The sequence below is a fragment of the Henckelia pumila genome, chromosome 4, assembly GCF_033568475.1.
Source record: "Henckelia pumila isolate YLH828 chromosome 4, ASM3356847v2, whole genome shotgun sequence".
In the NCBI taxonomy this organism is placed as follows: domain Eukaryota; kingdom Viridiplantae; phylum Streptophyta; class Magnoliopsida; order Lamiales; family Gesneriaceae; genus Henckelia; species Henckelia pumila.
This window is the reverse complement of record NC_133123.1, coordinates 34,845,840-34,865,360: the sequence shown is the minus strand read 5'-3', so window position 1 is coordinate 34,865,360 and position 19,521 is coordinate 34,845,840. Positions and strand designations below refer to the sequence as shown.

The window sequence follows — 19,521 nt, the reverse complement described above, 5'->3', positions numbered from 1 at the left end:
TGTATCAAATTTTATTTACTATTCATGTGAACGTAGCATCAGTGAGAGAAATTTTTTCAAGTTAAAATTATTGAAATCTTATTTGAGAACCACAATGAGTCAAGAGAGATTGAATGATTTGGCGATCCTCTGCATCGAAAAAGACATATTGGAAGATATATCATATGACGACATAATTGATGATTTTGCTACAAAAAATGCAAGAAGAGCCAATTTTAAATAATATTTATTGTTGATTAAATTATTTCAAAGAAATATGTAAACCTTCTTTCATATGTGTATTTTCTTGATTTATGTATTTTTATTTATTTTGATTATGTTATTCGGATTTTTTTAATATATATATATATATATATATTTGAGTTTTCAAGTTAATACGAAAGAGCTCATATTTTAAGTTTTGCCTATGATCTCATTTTTCTTAGAATCGCCTCTAGTTAAGAGATGAATGTCAAAATCCACTTCATTGAAATATACCCGTACATGGTAAAAACCAAAAAATTTATGGGATTCGAAATTTGTTTTTATCTGATAATCTCTATTAGTATCTAATTCTTGTCTCTCAATTGTATTAGAATATAAATCTGGAAGGTTTGTGGCCAAGAAAATGTCAAAACAGGACTCAGTCTAATCCAATATTTGAGAAAATAATTTACTAAATTATGGAGACTCCCAAAAATGACTGCTATATATTCTTTTAGTAAGCTCGGAGTTTGGAACTTTGGGTTTCTTTAAAAGAGTGTGGAGACTTGAAATCTCATAAAGAAGACAAGGCAAATAACTTTTCAATCCTCACTTGAAAGTTGAAACAACAAAAACCTTTTTCAATTGATGGGGACGTTAAAAAAATTTGCCAAAGACTTGGTATACATTTAGTGATACAATTTAAATGACAAGTAATTTTTTTAAAAATAGTCGTTAATTTTAGAGACCTCGTGAAACATCTAAAACTTTGTTATTTATGCAATCGAAACATAATATGATGCAATGTTATATAATTTAAAATATTTAAGTTGTATCATTCCATTATATATTTTAATGAATTAGCTAATGTTCAGTGTTAATTATCAAATGAAATAATATGTTGCCTAACGTTATTATTTTTATGTTGTTTCACTAAAACTCTTGTCATATTATCTCACAGCTTTAATTGTATGAGACAAATCTTTGTACCATTTCAAATCAAAAAATTGATGAATTTCACTTCTTCTTTCTTTTTTTTTGAAAAATTTACTAACTACTACCTTCTTTGTTTTGTTTTTTTTTTTTTTTTTGTGTTATATGAGAGTATGTTACTACTTACAACAAGGTTGGTATTGATGATGAACGTATATATATATATATACGAGAGAGAATAATATTATGTGGAAGAGAAAAGCATAAATAAAGGTTTGTATGGGCCTCAAATTATTCCAAAATACACAAAATTGTTAGGAATTAGGTTATATTTTTTTAATAAGTTTTTTTTTTGAATTAGGTTATATTTTTTTAATAAGTTTTTTAAAAAAAAACAGAGAAAAATTAGGTTGTTAGTTGAGTGGTTTTACACCGACTAAATCATTCATGCATCTCTTTCATTTAAAGATTTATTATCTTTGATTTTTTTATTGTTTGTTTTCCCTAGTAAAAGTTTTTTTCATTTGATTTATTCGATGGACTGGCTCTTTCAACTAAAATCAGAAAATGCCCAAACAATCCCTTAGGCTTGCTCTAAATACTTGCGAAATGTCCAAACTATCCTTGGACTCGATCCATCCCTCACCAAAATTTCGTAAAAATGTTCAAATTATGACATTTGACTTGTTCTAATTCTCAAAGGTTGCTCCAAGACCGTAGTCCTACCCCATTTGCTTTTTAGAGGGTCAAATGTTTTTTATTTGAAAATTTTATTTAGGTTTGCCCATGAAAAGGGCAATGATGGAAAAGATGATTTCCCTCGATTAAAGTGAAAATAGTTGAATTGGTCTAACGTGACTTTATCAAATAAAAGTGAAATTAGAAACTAACTTGATACGTTTTTTCTTGAAAAAATAAGAGAAATTTACTTGATATTTAGTTATCACAAAACCTTATGTGAAACGATTTTATAAATTAATTTTGTAAAATGATTTTCATATTTATATCGTTCATGAAAAAAATATTAATTTTCATTTTGTAAATATAAGTAAAAACGATCATTCTCAAAAAGTATTTACTCTTTAGTTATTTGATATGATATTAAATGATTTAGAGATCATGGTCTCTTTTGATTCAAATATACAATGACACATTTGAAGAGTGAGATTTTAAATTTTGAGTTGGAGTTATATTTGGTTTATTTCTCGATTTATGTTTGCCATACTTACCGAGGATTAAGAATTATACTACTCTTCTTTAATTTAACAAAATAGTTTAATTATCATCCCCATTGAAGATACACCTATGAGCATCTAATCGCCGAGATAAATAAAACTTGGTTAAATTTGGGAATAATTTACTAATTTCGACGATAATGATAATGAATTGAACATATGGTATATGAAAGACGCCACCACATTAATATTACAAGAACTTTAGAGATTTTAATCTTAATTTTTGGACATTTTGTGTGTCTAAGGTTTGGGTAGATTAATAGATTATATTAATGTTGTTTAGTTCGAGAGTTGTGTTAATTTCTACGAATGAATCCAATATATACGACGAAAAATAGGGAACCAGACACGTCAATATCTCATGTTATTTAAACAAAAACTAATTACTTAATTATTTATTTCGAAAAACTTAAACTTAACGATCCACATGGGGCGCAAAGTGTCAAGCAATCCCATTTGCACCCAATTTAAAATTTATTCAGTAATAAAAAAAGAAGACATATTATGCTTTAAAAAAAAACGTCTTTAGTTCGTTCTCTTTGGTTGAATAAAATCATGGGAAATTTGGTCCTACCCATGGGGTATTACTCCAATACCCCCATGGATGGTGTGGACTTTTGTGATTAGTGCAAATCATGTGGGCTCCACATGATTATGTGGGACCCACATAATTTGCACCAATCACATACTTTCACCTATCTCATGGGATATATGATCGAATCTTTCTAAAATAATTTCTTTGTCTCCGGTGATATAGGGTTGTAACTGAACCAAGTCGGTTTGTGAGTCGGCTCGAAAAATATTTTGTTTATAATCTAATTTATCGAATTCGAGTCGAACTCAAGTCAAGTCCAAATTATAGAATGAATCTTTTGTAAGATGAGTTTACGGATCCATCTCTATAAAACAAGTCGACTCGATCATGTTTGCATTTTTTTCTCTATAATTTTTACATATTTTTCGAAATTTAAATTTCTGTTACCACTTACCAGAGATACTTAAATTATAATAAATATTATAAATCAAATCATTTGTATTAGTATATACTAATTTTCCCGACCCTGCCTGCGGGCAACAAATTTACCGAGTTAATTTTATTTTAATGGAGGAAATTGAATTGGTGCATTTTTACCGACAAGAAATTAAATATTTAAAACAAAAACAAATTTATTTATTAATATATTTATTTTAAAAAAGAGACAAAGAATGGCCATCGCTGTCGTCACTTGAATTCCATCGGATCGCAATACGCGCACACGGTCCCAACTCCCAACTAATCCTCACGTTTTTTTCCCTTTGTAATATTTTTAAAATTATTACAAATCTATCCTTCCAATAACTAAAATTATAAATCAATCCTTCCAATAACCAGGGCCCCACTCCCATCTCAAATCACGACCTCTCCGACTCGAAATCCAATTATAACAAATTGACATAAATTTCTTTTATAGAATGTTGTGAATTTCTTCACATAAATAATTAACATATTCTAATAATAGGGCTCATAATATACACTATAAAATATTTGCACGAAAATTAATTTTTTTTGTGAAATATATTGAAGTTTAAGTAATTTTTTAAGTTAATATTTGATGGTTTTTTTTTAAAAAAATTGAATTTTATTGAGCTCAATTTGGTTTTGTTCTCGGATTGAGTCAATTCGTTAAATCGGGTCGAATCTGATTCTTTTATATGAAAGTGCTGAGATTAGTTCAAATAATTTTTTTAGGGAAGATTAGTTCAAATAATTAGTAATCACGAAAGTTTAAAAAATTTTTCTTATGGTCTTTTATAATATCTTTTTATTTTAAATTAGGGATGTTAAGTATTTGTCTTTTTCCTCTTTTTTTAATCACACCACGAACAAACAAACCATATTCAAATATTTAATAGTTACAATGGAAACAAAAAAAATGAAAACCATAATTTATAAGTGCGTTAAAAAGAAAGCAATATGACAAACATGATTTCTATTCTCAATATATATGTGCGTATGTGTAATTTTTATTTTAGTTTAATTTTTTATTTGACTATGATTATTTTAATGTGGGTAAATTGAGAAAAAAATGACAACAAAATATGAAGAAAGTTTTACTTAAAGATATTTAAAAATTATAGTTGAAACACTTTTTTTTTATTTTTAACTAAAAAATTATTTATATAATAATTGTACAAACAATTTAAACTTTTTCAAAACATTTTATAATTTTTTAAAAACTTGTTTTTATAAAAATGTTTAATACTTAACAAGACTCAATATTTTATATTTAATGATATAATAATAATAATGCTAACTGTGTATATATAATTTAAACTTTTGTCCTTTTTTAGGGCAATCTACTCTTTTTTTTATGAACTTTTATTTTTAATAATAATCATAGAGAAATAACTCAAACATGCAAAAAGCGCATATAGACGCGTTTGTCGCAGCACAAATGTCGATATGGATTCTCACTTTATTCCTTCTTTTAACCTGCACACGCAGTGATACAAATTTAGTAACAAACAAATAAAATAAATTATATTCCCCTATCTTTTAAATGAAAAAAAAAAAAGAGAAAAAAGTAGGTTTGGGGTTTATGGAGTTAGTGTTATTATATGTCCAAGAAAACGAGACAAATCTCGAATCCAATACCTACTGATCTTATCCCCAATAGTATAATAACTAGTGTATTGGTGTACGCATTGTGTGCTTCTATAATATTTTTTTAATTAATTTGATTTATATTCAAATAGAAGAAATATCATAGTTATAAAAAGTCTGTTATGTGCTTCTATAATATTTTTGTAATTAATTTAATTTATATACAAATAGGAAAAATATCATAGTTGTAAAAAGTATTTAGGGACTAATCTGCAATTTGAAATATCGAAATTAAAAAAACAAAAAAAAACAAAATTATAATATTTATATCACATAAGGACAATTTTGGCAAAATAAAAATGTTGTCTAAGGATGAAATTCTTTATATATAGGGAGTAATAATAATAATAAATCAACTCATTTATTAAAATTTATATTTGGATAATTCAAAAATATTATATATTACAAGAACACTTGTAAAAAAAAAAAATTACAACACAAGCATGTCGCATGTGTGCAAAAAGACATTAGTACCAGATTTTGATATATGAGTAACTAAAAAAAAAAGATTTTATATATGAATGAATCATTAATTTATTACTAGTCGCGCTTGCATACGCGTTGCATATGTACGTGATTAAAATATGAATATTTTTTTTATTGTAAACATATATTATATTTTTTGTTTCAAATCAATTTAAAACTGAAAATAAAATGAGTTGCGCTTGTGATTAAAATATGAAAATTATTTATTTTAACATATATTATATTTTTGTTTCAAATCAATTTAAATTTGAAAATATAAGTTGCGTGTGTGATTAAAATATGAATATTATTTATTGTAAAAATACATTATATATTTGTTTCAAATAAATTTAAATTTGAAAATAAAATGAAAGCACAAAAATATAAGAAATAATTGAAAAATGAAATTTAAAATAGATATAGAGATATATATTTTGTTATTTTTTTAAGAGTATTTTAGATATTGTCTTTGGCTTTACCAAATTAATTTTAATTTAGTTACTAAGTGGTGCTCTTATTTAATAATATAATAATATATAATCATATCTGATAATAGAAAAATCATCTAATTTTTTATTATATATCATATATGATTATATGATAAATTAGTGATTCATTCATATATCAAATTTTATATTAGTGTTTTTTTACACGCATGCTTGTGTTGTCAAATTTTTTTTTTTACAAATATTCGTGTAATATAATATTTTTGAATTAACAAATTATAAAATTGTCGAATAGGATTATAATAACAATACTGATCAACTCTAAAAAAAATTTAAAATAAAATAAAAACAACACTGATCAAATTAAACCAATTATATGCTTCATGTAATTATTAGGCAAAAGCGTTATAGCACGTTTCCAATACTGAGAGGGTTTGATCAAACCAAGCCTATGTGATTTCAAGTCTCTTTGATAGATAACATGTTATATTCGGTCCGTGTATAAATATTATTTTGACATATTTATTTTATATAAATAATCTAACTTGATAAAGATAATTTTATGTAACATGAAAAAGTGATATATGTCACCATACTTTATTATGATTTTGGTTTTTAAGCAGTCAAATTTCTCTAAGACGATGTGTCAATTTTGTGATACGAATATCTTATTTGAATAATCAATGAAAAAAATTATTATTTTTAATTATAAATATGAGTAGGATTGATCAGTCTCACCGATAAAAATTCGCGAGACATTCTCAAAAGAGACCTAATATTTTTATTTGTATTTGTTTGTTTTTCGATTTCACTACTTTATTTTCCTCATAATTATTTTCCCCGAGTGAGTATTGAGATGACGCTCTAACACGAAACTAATGTATCAGGCCAAAATTACAAAAAAAAAAAATACTAAAATGACGCAAAAACAAAGCTAATGTGCTGGGTCAAAATTACCAAAAAAAGACTAAAATTACACAAAAATCTTAAGAAACATGACTAAGACCTAATATTAATAATATAAAACACCAAAATTACAAACATGCTAACATATCAAATGAATGTCACAATTTTTTTCCAAAAAAATTAATCCTTTCATACAATATAAAATGGAGATATAGATAGATAGATAAATTAATCTTAATTGGGAGAGACGGGCACGAGTATGTAAACCTAGGATCTAGATTCTAGACTCTATATTGTCTTAGTAATTATACTAATTGTGCTTGTCTATTGTTAAAAAGTCATCTACGATATTTAAAAAAAAGAAAAGAAAAAAACCCTTTGATAATTAGGGATTGGGTTAGGCAGCAGTAGAAGTAGGCCAGTGGCACATCATTTTCCCTTAACCAGATACATGCATTCACTCACACGCAGACATTTTTTTTTCCATCATATTAATTTTAAATAAATCCAACTATATATATATATATATATATATTATTCAGATTAAAAAATAATTACATAACAACTGCCCGATACTCTAATATTCACCTGCTGATTGGCGACGGCTATATCTTCATCGTTCTCTTGATAACGACAATTATAGCTTCCAAACAAGTTTGGATAAAAAAAATAATTGATTTGAAGAATAAAATTTCCGAAATGAGAACTACCATCTTCCGCTTCGTATATGTATGATGTATCGTCATTTCGATATAAAATTTGAAAGATATATGAGAAAACCATGTCGCTACAGTTTGAGATCAATCTATGCTACACTTAAAGCTACGATTAATAATAAACACGTCATGCAGCTGGTTCGATCCAACCACCGGCTGCCGTCCCGCAACTGGCTGAGCTGTTTATCACTGTGGCCTTTCCCATTGGCTTTTTATCCGAGGCCCCCACCACCCCTCGCCACTCTCCACTTAAATTTATATATAAATACAAAAAATTAAATAAAAAGATAACACCACCGCAAATTAAATAGGAAATAGATATAATATATATTATACGTGTGTGCATATGTATGTAATGGAGAGAGAGAGAGAGAGAGAGAGAGAGAGAGAGAGAGGTGAATACAAGAAATGGGTCCTTTCTTCTTCAACTTGTCTTCTTCAGCACCTCTTCTTTCCTCATATAAATTCAGCCCAAAAATCCAATTTCCAGACTTCTTCCTCTTTCTTTTTCACGCATAGCGGATAGATATACAGATAGCCAGCACACACATAGAAACACATATATAGGTGTGTAAATGTACAGATACACACGTAGATAAGCTTTATTCTGGTGTTTTTATCTACCTTTTTTGTGAAAAAAATGCCAGCTTGGTGGGATAAGTTATCCGGCAGGAGCAGAGATTCGGAAACCAGGCCTGAGAATTCTTCTTCAGAGGGTTCGTCGCTGAAAAGTTTGAAGAAGAAGGGGAGAGAGAATGGGAATAACAGAGACAGTAAAGCTCGGAGCTTTGATGAGGTTCTTGTGCTGAAGCAATCGAGAAATTCTCCGAGAAGTAGTCGGGAGTTTTCCCCTGTGGGAGGAGGGTGTTCCGGGTTTTCGGGTTTTGATTCGGCTTCATCTTTGGAGAGGGGGCACCCTTTGCCTAGGCCTTTAGAATCACCGACAGAGAATCCGGGTCATGCCCATGGTGTCGGGTTGGGGCACGGGTCGGCTTCTGCTTCCAGTGTTAGTTCATCTGGGTCGTCCGATGATCCAGCTCATGTTGCTGATATGCCTGGTTTAAGGTTTGTTGAATTTTCGGCTGATGATTTTAGATATTACTCTTTTTTTTCATGAATTAAATCTTACTCTTGGATATGTGTAGTGGTTGGATCTAATTTGATTCTCGGAGTTTTGGCATAAAGATTGAAAATTTTGGTTCATTTTGCTCATAGATCAATCTTTTCTTGATTCATTTCATAGCTTATACGATTTCTTTTTAATTTAGGAAGCTGGTAAAAAAAGTCAATTCAATCAGGCTCGGGGTTCTTTTTATTGTATTCTCTCTGGTTTTGTGTCCATCCATGCTATACTAAGCCGTTGACTTATTGGAAAGAGTAAACCTGTAAACTTGAAGAATCAGATATCACAACAGTATTATCTCTATAAGTTTGATAAAATTCAGAGAGCCAATAAATTACTATTATCTATTTTGAGTTTTGGTTATCCCTCAAAGAATTCCTGGTTATGTGGCAGAGGAAATGGGGAGAACAAAGTGTTAAGTCCATTGTCACGAAGCCCAGGTCGAGGATCACGGTGTACTACGGTTGTCACTTCTCCTCTTCATGCTCGAATTAATGGTATTAATTTGGACTCGCCAAATGGTAAACTAGAAGATGTAAAAGGTGAGTGCCACAGGTTGCCCCTTCCACCTTGTACTCCTGTTAGCCCTTCTGCGTTACCTACTCCTCCAAGAAGTCCCGGAATACCCGAAAGCTCGGGTGTTAATTCGACAAAATGGAGGAAAGGGAGGCTTCTTGGGAGAGGCACTTTTGGTCATGTTTACCTCGGTTTTAATAGGTAACAAAGATTATTGCCATTACCATATGGACGAATTTGGAAAAAAAAAAAAGGGTCATTTACTACTATCTTTTATGGCTTACACCTTTTGGCCTGTTTTTATTATCATGTATTGTCTATATTTGCAGTGAGAATGGCCAAATGTGCGCGATAAAAGAAGTTAGGGTCGTTTCAGATGATCAATCATCAAAAGAAAGCCTCAGGCAACTGAATCAGGTATTTTCGGATATTTTTAGTTTCGTGCATATAACTCAAAGGCGTTTAACTGATTTTTTTTGGTTATGACATGTTTGGTTATTACAACAGGAGATAACCTTGCTTAGTCAGCTTTCACATCCAAACGTCGTTCAGTACTATGGAAGTGATTTGGTAAGAGTCAAATATTATTTTAGTTTTCAATCCAATAATTGGCACTCAGACTCATGAACCTTGTTATGATGCCCCTTTTCTCTTACAGAACGAAGAAAGGTTATCTGTTTATTTGGAGTATGTTTCGGGAGGTTCGATCCATAAACTATTGCAAGAATATGGAGCTTTTGGGGAACCTGTTATTCAAAATTACACCAGGCAGATTCTATCTGGCCTCTCTTACTTACATGGAAAAAACACAGTTCACAGGTGACTCCCAACGCCCTCCCCTGATGCTAAGTATATTAATTTGCGTGAAATATTGTGCGTGGGTGTTTCTTTTTTCCTTTTTCCTCCTTGAGTTTTTTTCCCTCCAATTTGGTCTCTTCTCTGCAGGGATATAAAAGGAGCAAACATTTTAGTGGATCCCAATGGTGAAATAAAACTTGCTGATTTTGGAATGGCAAAACATGTATGTGTCTTCTTTCTCGTTTTCATTATTTACTTGTCTGTCATATGAAATTAAACACATTTTAAATTAATGAATTTCTCCAAGTAAATAATTAGCTAAACATAGATGATAGAACATTACATGAACACAAACTGATTTCTTGAATTTTTTGGGCTGGAAAGGAGTAATATTTTGGTCTTTTTTTTTTCTACAGATTTATGGATAATCTGAATAAAATATTGGTTCTTACACTCTAGTGCAATTTCCCCTCCAAATTTTACAGATTACTACCTGTTCGTCGATGTTATCCTTCAAAGGCAGCCCTTACTGGATGGCCCCTGAGGTCTCTCTCTCTCTCTCTCTAGATAGATATATGAGGATTTTATTCTGTGTGTTCTTTTTCCTAAACAAGCATATGCTATTGGCCTTCAGGTTGTAATGAATACAAATGGTTACAGCCTTCCAGTGGATATTTGGAGCTTAGGATGCACGGTTCTTGAAATGGCTACGTCAAAACCACCATGGAGCCAATATGAAGGGGTTCGCCTTTTAAACTCACGCTGTTGATTCCAAAGTTTTCGAATTGTAGCAATGAAATTACTCATATAATTAAGAGTTTTGAATTTATTATTTAACAGGTTGCTGCTATATTCAAGATCGGAAATAGTAGAGATGCCCCAGAAATTCCCGATCACTTATCTGCCGATCTGAAAAGCTTTATAAGGCTATGTTTGCAGCGTGAACCATCTGTGAGGCCTACTGCGTCTCAACTACTCTGTCACCCTTTTGTTAAAAACCAAACTACACAAAGAGCAACCAATGCCAATATAACGCGAGAAGCATTTCCTCGTGCCTTTGATGGGAGCCGCACTCCGGTAAATTTCCATTTTGTCAACTTCATTGCTTCTTGTAAAGGGTAGTTAGAATTAGAAACCGGTGCAAATTTCATGGGGTTTTGTTTTTATGATTATTTTTTATAAACTTGTCTTCTTCTTACAGACGGCCCTAGAGCTACAGTCCAACAGAAAGAACAATTCTTTGGACAGAGATGACACATTGAGATTCGCAGTGCCTAGAACCTTGATAAGTCCGAGGTAAGCTATTTGTTATTCATGTATACATCGTGGGATGGCAAATCCAGGAATTCGGGAGAGAGGGCGACAGCCGACGTGTTACTGGATTGTTCATCACTGTGCATATTACTGAATCACTATAGCTAGTCAGGAAGTAATTTCTAATTTCTTATTATTTCTACAGGGATAATGCACGAACCATAACTTCATTGCCCGTCTCTCCCACCTCAAGCCCATTACGACGAGATGCACCAGCGTATAGGAACTCTTTCCTTTCTCCACCACACCCTTCTTATACGGTTGGTCAAAACAATCATAATTATAGTGAGCAATCCGTCTTTCCGTTCAGACAACACAACTCGAGAGGCACGCTCGATCCATTTCTTGAAATGCCTCAATTTAGAGCTATTACCTCAGCTAGATCCCCGACAAGAACCATGCCATAGGATTTTAAAAATGATACAAAGAATCTTTTTACCTGAAAAACCCATTTCAGCGTGGCTCGTCCAAGCAGGTTGCAGTTGACTGTTGCCTTGAAAGATCCTGCGGGTTTTAGTGGGAGTAGCGTAATCTGGATCCGTTACGGTTTCATCTTATTTTGTAATCACGGTACTTGATGCTCCCCTGTAAATAGAACATAGATTTACTGTTGTATGCTGTTGGAGTGTAGATCACATGCTAATTAATCGTAACACTTATTGCTGAAGAATGTTACTTTCTCAGCCTTGAGTTGAAGCATGGAGTCCTCTTTGATTTCATGTTTTGATCAGATCACTTACCCCGATGTTAGGCCTAATATACACATAACTCTGCACTTTGAAAATTTTCAAATTTGATTACGATCGTCTAGATTTCCAACAATTGTACCAAAGGCTCCCTCTACCAGAAGATGATATTTACACTAGAAGCTGTTAAATAAGCTTTAAGTTTGACATTTTTTTTCACTTTTAAAGTTTTTTTTTTATTCCACCGTAAAATGACACTTTTAAAATATTAAATAATGTTAATCAATTATTTATTTAAGTTTTTATTTTTATAGAAAGTAAATCTAAGTGCAAGCAACCATATATTATTCTTTCATAGCAAATAAAATTTTAAATTAACTCCTAGAAAATCGAAATGAAAAATAAAATAAAGTACATAAATTAAATATATCGTTTTGCATAATTTATTACTTAAGTGGTTAATAGTCTAACTTACACCTCTATGGCTCTATCCTATCACACTTTTATTTTATATATCACTACAAGAGTTAATTATATACATATTACACATCTAAAAGAAATTAAACTTAAGTAGAAAAATTAAAAATCCCATATTTTTTTCCACCAATTGAGGATATACAACTTGATTTTTTTTCAACAGAAAAATCCAAATTTAGAATATTTCATTGAAAAAGCTTAAAAATAAGTCGAGAATAATCATTTTTTTAAAAAAAACTTATATGTTATCAAACAATTTGTTTTGACCGTTATTTTTCAGTTATTATTTGGCGCTATGAATAAGAAGTCCGTTATTTTTACATTTTTTTTTTCGTTAAATTTTTTCACGATTCTATATCGAGTTAAATATTGTTGTATTATACATTCTATAATATCTCATCTACAAACCAAAACGTGCTTATATTATTAGTTAATTTAATAGTTTACATAACAATTAATTTTCATGTCTAAATAATGTAATTGTTTCCTTAAACAAATGCAAATAAACAAAATAAAAATTTATTTCAAAATTAAAAAATATAAATATCTAATCAGCCGGCTGAACGCAAGTGTTCCCAGTGTTGATATCAATTATCATGGAAGACGAATCGAGGAATCCTCTCCCCGTTAGACACCCCAATCCAGCCGCCGTCGCCGCCGCGGGGGATGTTGGCGACTCGTCGACCGCGTCTTCGAGAAGATCTGGACGGGCCGATTGGCCCACCATCGATGGCCCGCTCGGCCTGTCACATGATGAATCGCTCACCTACGCACGAAGATTCTTCAAGTGGGGTTTTTTCTGCCTGCCGTTCCTCTGGGCCGTGAATTGCTTCTACTTCTGGCCAGTCCTTCGCCGGCCACATTCTCGTCATTCGGACCCCCTTCTCCGTCACTGTAAGTTCTTTGTTTTCAAGGATTTCAAGGCAGCGTTTTGCTCATTTTAGATATATTTAAGAATGTTATATTTTATTGTTGGAAACAATCCTGAGTTTGATATGAATGTTATATTGTATTGTTTGAAACAATCTTGAGTTTCTTGCCATGATATTTCTGTCTTTCAGGCTGCCGTTGAGAACTTTACCTGAAATCTCAAGAGCTTTGACTTGTCCTTCTAATCATTTGAATGTAAAAATGTCTCGTGTGGAGCTACATAATTTGAAAACCAAACAATTCATCTACTGAGAAAAGACACTTTGTGTTCTGGGAACAAATCCAGAGAAAAGAATGAAATGGACTGCCAATTATCACCTCAAGGCAGTACAAAAAGAGCTGCCTGACCTTTTGTGAGGTCGCCTGTGACTGATGTTAATGGTGTATAGACATCATACATTAATAGCATCCATATTAATTCATTTTTTTGAGCAGTGAGGCACCCCATTTTTTCTTCTCATGCCTCATTGGCACACGACCGTCACGTGACCATTGATTTTTTACCTGGTTACTCTGAAGTGTGAATTTGTGACGCGGAAAGTGTAAAATCTCCTCATTATCATCATAGGTCTGGTAAAGGAAACCCAAGAATTTCCTGTATATAACTTCAGTGTTTGACATTTTCTATAATTGCTCTGTGCACTTGAGAGCCTGTCACTTTGGTTTCAGTTTTGTAAGTTGGCTTTCAAGTTATTCTAAGAATCTAAATATAATACATTTCCTCCTTTCTGCAGATCTTGTTGGGTCTGCAATTGGTTTTCTGGTGTTCACAGCTATTCTAACCTCTTGGGCCCTTACTTTTGCCATTGGAGGGGAGCATCTGTTTGGAAATGTTTGGGATAATTTGGTAATGTACAACGTTGCTGACAGATATGGCTTGACAGGATGGATTTAGATCCTGGTCTCTATGTCATTAATATCATGAATAAAGTATGTATTCCTTCTGAGAACAATTTGATGCTAATTTTTTATTGCTGAATTGTTGTACCCTACGAAAAAGTATCCATTACACTTTCTGTTGGTGGAGACTGGAGTTTATATTTTATATAGTGCTTTTTTCTGGTGCTATCTTAAATTGTACGGTGTGAGTGTATGGGATCATGAAAAATGATGCCAACTTTGAGCTCCTATCCCGAGTGCATATTTATCAGAAAACCAATAATGAAATGTATAAGATGCCAAAATGTACAAAAACCTATGAAGGTGGTGGATCATTTGTTTTGAGGAACTTGGATCTTTGAGTGATATCAATGCTTCTAAAGTGATTTAGAAGCTTATAATCTTCACGGTTATAGAGATAACCCCAAAGATATATGAACCAAATGTAAAGATACTATAACAGGTAGAATAAAAAAACAGTAAAGAATGATGTCTTCTAAGTTCTAATTATGCCAATTTACTCCACATAACTAGCGAAGTGATTGTCCAAATAACTGGGGAGAAACAATTGAACAATGATGTGTACACAAAAGCTTCTTAGAACAAGTCATTGATTCCCTAATTCACAATCAATTTGACATTACCCAATTGTTCAATATTCAGACACTACTTCTTGATAGCATCCTGCATCTCTTTTTCACTTGATAATTTTGTAAAAGATTGTTCAACAACCGTTGAATCATTGGCAATTTATATTTGACGTTTACACCAAAAATATTTCTTGTTTTTATCTCAGAATTGTATGAATCCCTTTAATCTATATGAACTTTCTTTGGCCATCACTAATTGATCATATTTGCGGATGTACAAATATGAGGCAGTGATCTACAAGCAAATACTTGTTGTTAGACGTTAGTGTCACCACTGTATGTGATCTACTCGTCAATTAGTTTTGTTGAATATCAGTGTAAACATAAGGTGGCATGCAAGATATCTTCATTTTCAAGTATTGTGGTTTATGGCATCATAGGTAGTTATTTTCTATTTGTTATACGATATGACATTTTGTGCTCTTGTTTTCCATAAGGTTTCACCTTTTGAGACACAACTTGTATTCTTGAACTGGCCGTGGCAACTTACTCATAATATTTTTACGTTTCATGTGAGAAAGTAATGTTTACTAAATTGTGCATTTGTGTGATGAGACAAATCCAGAGAAATGGAGAAGAAAATTCATCGCTTTGGGGGTTGACTATTTAATGGGATGAAAATGAAGAAATTAAGTAAACAAAGAAATAAGTAAATGACATCGTATCTGGTTTAGATAAATCTGTTATTACTCTAGAATCAATCTGGTTAACTGTTCAGTTTTCAGTTGGTCGGTTTGTTTTTTTGGTTGAGTGCCTTCCTGACCCAATTTTGGAGTTGTATTCATTACTAAACTGACATATTGTTTAATTTTGATAAATATACGTTATTCTTTCTATTATTTACAAGATCAACCACGAGATGTCACTGGATGACTGGAAGTGCCAAAAGAGGAAAAATAGTTCAAGACTCCCAATATCATTAAGAGTTTACTGTGCTGTGTACTTTTGTACTCGGTTATCTTAGAAAACTAGATGTTTGTATCGTAACCCACTTTCGTTGGGATATAATTCTGGTGCTTTTGTTGGGATATATGTCTGGCTGAGTTGACACAGCCCATGATCTAGTGACCTGCATATTTTGGTGGTCTACTAGTCTCCCCAAATAGAAGTAATGTGCCAGTTAATATCAGAGAAGTTCCTCAAACTCTCTGCTCTCCATTCTTGTTAGAAAGAGGAAAAATCACACCATCTTGACTATTCACATCTACTAACTTACAATTATGATTATGAGGGAAAAAAACGTTCTTTTGAATTCTTTTTCGCATTACTTTTTAGCATTGCTTTAGCAAATATTCCCTTCGCATGTCTTTCTTTTGAAGTACTTAACCTTGTATTGACGCGTGGAAAAGAGATATCGAGGGCGTTGGACTAATTTATTGTTCCAATAAATGTGTTTACGTTACGGCTGGAGTTTGTTGAATATTAGGTGGTGGATTCGGTCAGTGTAATCACATCGACAAAATCAGTTTCACTTTAATAATCTGATTCGAATTAATATAATCTCACCTGCAATACGTCTATGATAGTTGTTTCTGTACCTATTTATATCTCGGTGCGGGTTGCTTAGTGGGAGAACCCATGCGATAGAGCTCGATAATCTATGAATTTCGGGCAATGGAGGTCTCTAAAACAGGGAATGGGGCAAACAAAAAGAAGTTTACATGCAACAAATTTCATTGGAAGCCTGAAGAAGATGCACAGCTAACGTATCTTGTCAAAACGATTGGTCCCAACAATTGGGAATTGATTGCAAACAAATTTGAAGGAAGAACAGGTATCCATATCCGTTCTCTGTGAAATCGTATGTTCTTTCCAATTTCATAACTAAAAATCACAGCTTGTCCATTTTATTTTATTCGCAGGGAAGAGTTGTCGCTTAAGGTGGGTGAATCAATTGCATCCCGAAATTGTTAAGACGCCTTTTACTTTAGAGGAGAAGCGAAGGCTCCTTGATCTTCATGAACTCTATGGTAAAAAGTGGGCTATCATTTCTAAACATTTCAATGGCCGAACAGATAATCAAGTGAAGAATCAATACCATGTACTTGTTGGAAGTCGAACCATAAGAGACTCCGGCTCACCATCCAGTGACAAACCAGAAGGCACTCCTAAAGAAGAATCTATGAATTTGTCTCACTTTGAGAATGCATCAGCAATGGCATCTGGTTCTCAAGTTTCAAATGTTTCATATAACATAGGCAACAACATTGGCTTTGATCCATCTTCTGATGTCACACCTTATAGGGTTGAGGTGCCGTTTATTGACAACGGACCTTCTGTGTATGGCAAGGATGAAATGTGGTTTGCTGCAAGTGGCTCGAATCCGGGCATGATTGATCCTCATTCTTTTAACAACGCTAATCTAGGATACATCGGTTCCGATCCGAATGCAATCTGGGATGACGCGATGAATTCTGATGTCAGCTATACTGAACTCCTGAATCTTCCTATTGTGACTCCTTCCCAGCAAGGATATGCCAATGATCCTCAGTTCATCGACTTCTTGGGGATGGAAAAGCGCTGATAAATTCGCTTTTCGTACTTTCTTTTTATGAGTCTGTTTGTTTGTGTGTTGTTTTTAAAGCTTTTTATGAGTCTGTTTGTGTGTTGTTTTAATGCTTTTTATGAGTCTGTGTGTGTTGTTTTAGTAATGAACCGAGTACATCAGGAAGTGTCATCCTGTTTGAGTTTATGCTTTGAGTCAGTCTGTCGTTTGATTTGGGTCTGTTTGAGTTTATAAATAAAAACTGTTTCCGTTTTCCAGTTACTGTCTTGGCTTCTATCTGTTTTACGCAAGCCCCCGTTTCTAATGACATGGGATCGAACCAGATTTCGATGTACCCTGTCCGCTGTTCTTTAACTGGTACATTTGTACCGGCCACACTGGCTGGTCCATCCGTTGAGGCATTGATGATGACATAAGAATTCCTAGGAAGATATCGTTTGGCATTGGAAATATTTTTGGACAGGCAAGATTTTTGTCAAATGCCGCCGTGCGTGGGGCAAAACAGATGCTAAATTCGTTAACTCAACCCGTATTTTTTTTATGGGAAAACACAAAAATACCACATATCTGACTTCTCAATTCAAGAATTTGCTTTCATCAAATCTAAGAAAATTAAACGTATCTATGATGCAAACACCAACGTTCCCATTATGCTGAATGAATAAGGAATAAAAAAAAATTAAAGACCCCGGCCAACAAGAACGCAGTAGATCGTTGGCCGCAATAAATGTTGCAAAACCAGTGATTATGAGTTTTTCTTTACAAAATTTTCAAAAATAGCAATGTTGTTGCGATAGTTTGTTTGAAATCTCTCGATCACAAAGCGCACCATGCGGCACATCGAACCTTAAGTTATCATTTGATTCTTCAAATTCTAAGGACTTTTACTGATACATTATATTATGCTTTGGTGTTAAAACTATTGTTTATTATCAATACTTTTGCATCGTTTGATTAAAAAAAAAAAACAAAAAGCATTAGATTAATGTTTTTCATCCGTTGAAACATAGTTCCACAAACATGTCCATTCGGGAGTGCTGCATGCATGCATTGCTGGAGTGACAAGGCAATTATACGGAATAAAATCATCCCTTTGGAGCCGGGAGAAACCACCGAGGCCAATACCAAGATCCAAACCGGTCTTCTGATACCGGATTCAACCGGACCGAATTAAAACAGTTTCGGATCCATTTTGAAACAACTCGGTCCGATTCATTCATGACGTCAGAAGTTTCTATAAGTAACTTTTCTTTTGGTGAAATCTTACTTAAAATTACAATTATACCCTAACTATACAATATTATTTATGAAATGTTTTATTTTATTTTATTAAAATATTATTTCTTTTAAATTCTTATATTTATTTATATTTTTCAATTGAACCCTTACTTTATCTATATTTTAAGGTAGCTTAAAAAAAATTTATATTTTAAGGTTGTATCTCCCACAATAAAAAATATGAAAAAAACTATTAATTGAAATAACAAAAATCATGTTCACAGAATTTCAAAATTAAAGAAATATTGATTTTCCAATCTTCATCTTTATGTAATCTAAACATAATCTTTCAAAAATATTCGTTTTTATGTAATTTAAACATAATCTTTCAAAAATATTTGTCTTTATGTAATCTAAACATAATCTTCCAAAAATATTCAGCTTTATGTAATCTAAACATAATCTTTCAAAAATCATCGTCTTTATGTAATCTAAACATAATCTTTCAAAAATATTCAGCTTTATGTAATCTAAACATAATCTTTAAAAAATATTCAGCTTTATGTAATCTAAACAAAATATTTCAAAAACTAACCCAAATATTTTGAAAATCTCAAATAAATATTTTTTTAAATCTCTTCAAACTTATCCAAAATAATTTCAAAGTTTTCTAACAAATATTTCAATTTTATTTTTTTAAAAATAAACACAAAAAATAAAAACAAACAAAAAAATATAGTCTAATGGATAGTATGCGAAAATGAAGGCGTTACGTGGACTACGTTTACTTGTTATGATAAGGATATGATTATATTAATAATCTTATCAATCTCATGTTTACTTATTTTTGGTCATATTAACTCATAAAACTCATCAATATTTACCTAATTTAAACT

The 19,521-nt window shown here is 32.0% G+C and overlaps 3 protein-coding genes across 3 annotated transcripts; all 3 read left to right on the top strand.

The window, feature by feature from the left end:
* The first annotated feature begins 7,903 nt into the window (after positions 1–7,903).
* Positions 7,904–11,975, top strand: LOC140894766 (mitogen-activated protein kinase kinase kinase 3-like). The gene is made up of 11 exons (XM_073303380.1): positions 7,904–8,593; positions 9,045–9,368; positions 9,497–9,584; positions 9,675–9,737; positions 9,826–9,986; positions 10,113–10,188; positions 10,451–10,510; positions 10,600–10,707; positions 10,806–11,042; positions 11,167–11,261; positions 11,425–11,975. Exons 1-11 carry the CDS (start codon positions 8,169–8,171, stop codon positions 11,684–11,686), a joined length of 1,899 nt encoding a protein of 632 aa, XP_073159481.1. The 5' UTR covers positions 7,904–8,168; the 3' UTR covers positions 11,687–11,975.
* A 1,022-nt stretch (positions 11,976–12,997) lies between these two features.
* Positions 12,998–14,268, top strand: LOC140864251 (probable gamma-secretase subunit PEN-2). Its single transcript, XM_073268302.1, has 2 exons — positions 12,998–13,336; positions 14,107–14,268. The coding sequence occupies exons 1-2, from the start codon at positions 13,039–13,041 to the stop codon at positions 14,265–14,267; spliced, it is 459 nt and encodes a 152-aa protein (XP_073124403.1). The 5' UTR covers positions 12,998–13,038; the 3' UTR covers position 14,268.
* Positions 14,269–16,515: 2,247 nt separating this feature from the next.
* On the top strand, positions 16,516–17,655 carry LOC140864250 (uncharacterized). Its single transcript, XM_073268301.1, has 2 exons — positions 16,516–16,675; positions 16,764–17,655. The coding sequence occupies exons 1-2, from the start codon at positions 16,516–16,518 to the stop codon at positions 17,423–17,425; spliced, it is 822 nt and encodes a 273-aa protein (XP_073124402.1). The 3' UTR covers positions 17,426–17,655.
* The last annotated feature ends 1,866 nt before the right edge of the window (positions 17,656–19,521 follow it).

What these genes read in the sequence shown, in the direction of transcription:
- LOC140864251 (XM_073268302.1), top strand. Translation starts at nt 13,039, where the DNA reads ATGGAAGACGAATCGAGGAATCCTCTCCCCGTTAGACACCCCAATCCA. An exon ending in GGACCCCCTTCTCCGTCACT is followed by an intron (nt 13,337 to 14,106) that starts GTAAGTTCTTTG and finishes TCCTTTCTGCAG; the next exon opens with ATCTTGTTGGGTCTGCAATT.
- LOC140864250 (XM_073268301.1), top strand. Translation starts at nt 16,516, where the DNA reads ATGGAGGTCTCTAAAACAGGGAATGGGGCAAACAAAAAGAAGTTTACA. An exon ending in CAAATTTGAAGGAAGAACAG is followed by an intron (nt 16,676 to 16,763) that starts GTATCCATATCC and finishes TTTTATTCGCAG; the next exon opens with GGAAGAGTTGTCGCTTAAGG.
- LOC140894766 (XM_073303380.1), top strand. Translation starts at nt 8,169, where the DNA reads ATGCCAGCTTGGTGGGATAAGTTATCCGGCAGGAGCAGAGATTCGGAA. An exon ending in ATTTTGGAATGGCAAAACAT is followed by an intron (nt 10,189 to 10,450) that starts GTATGTGTCTTC and finishes CAAATTTTACAG; the next exon opens with ATTACTACCTGTTCGTCGAT. An exon ending in TTGATGGGAGCCGCACTCCG is followed by an intron (nt 11,043 to 11,166) that starts GTAAATTTCCAT and finishes TTCTTCTTACAG; the next exon opens with ACGGCCCTAGAGCTACAGTC.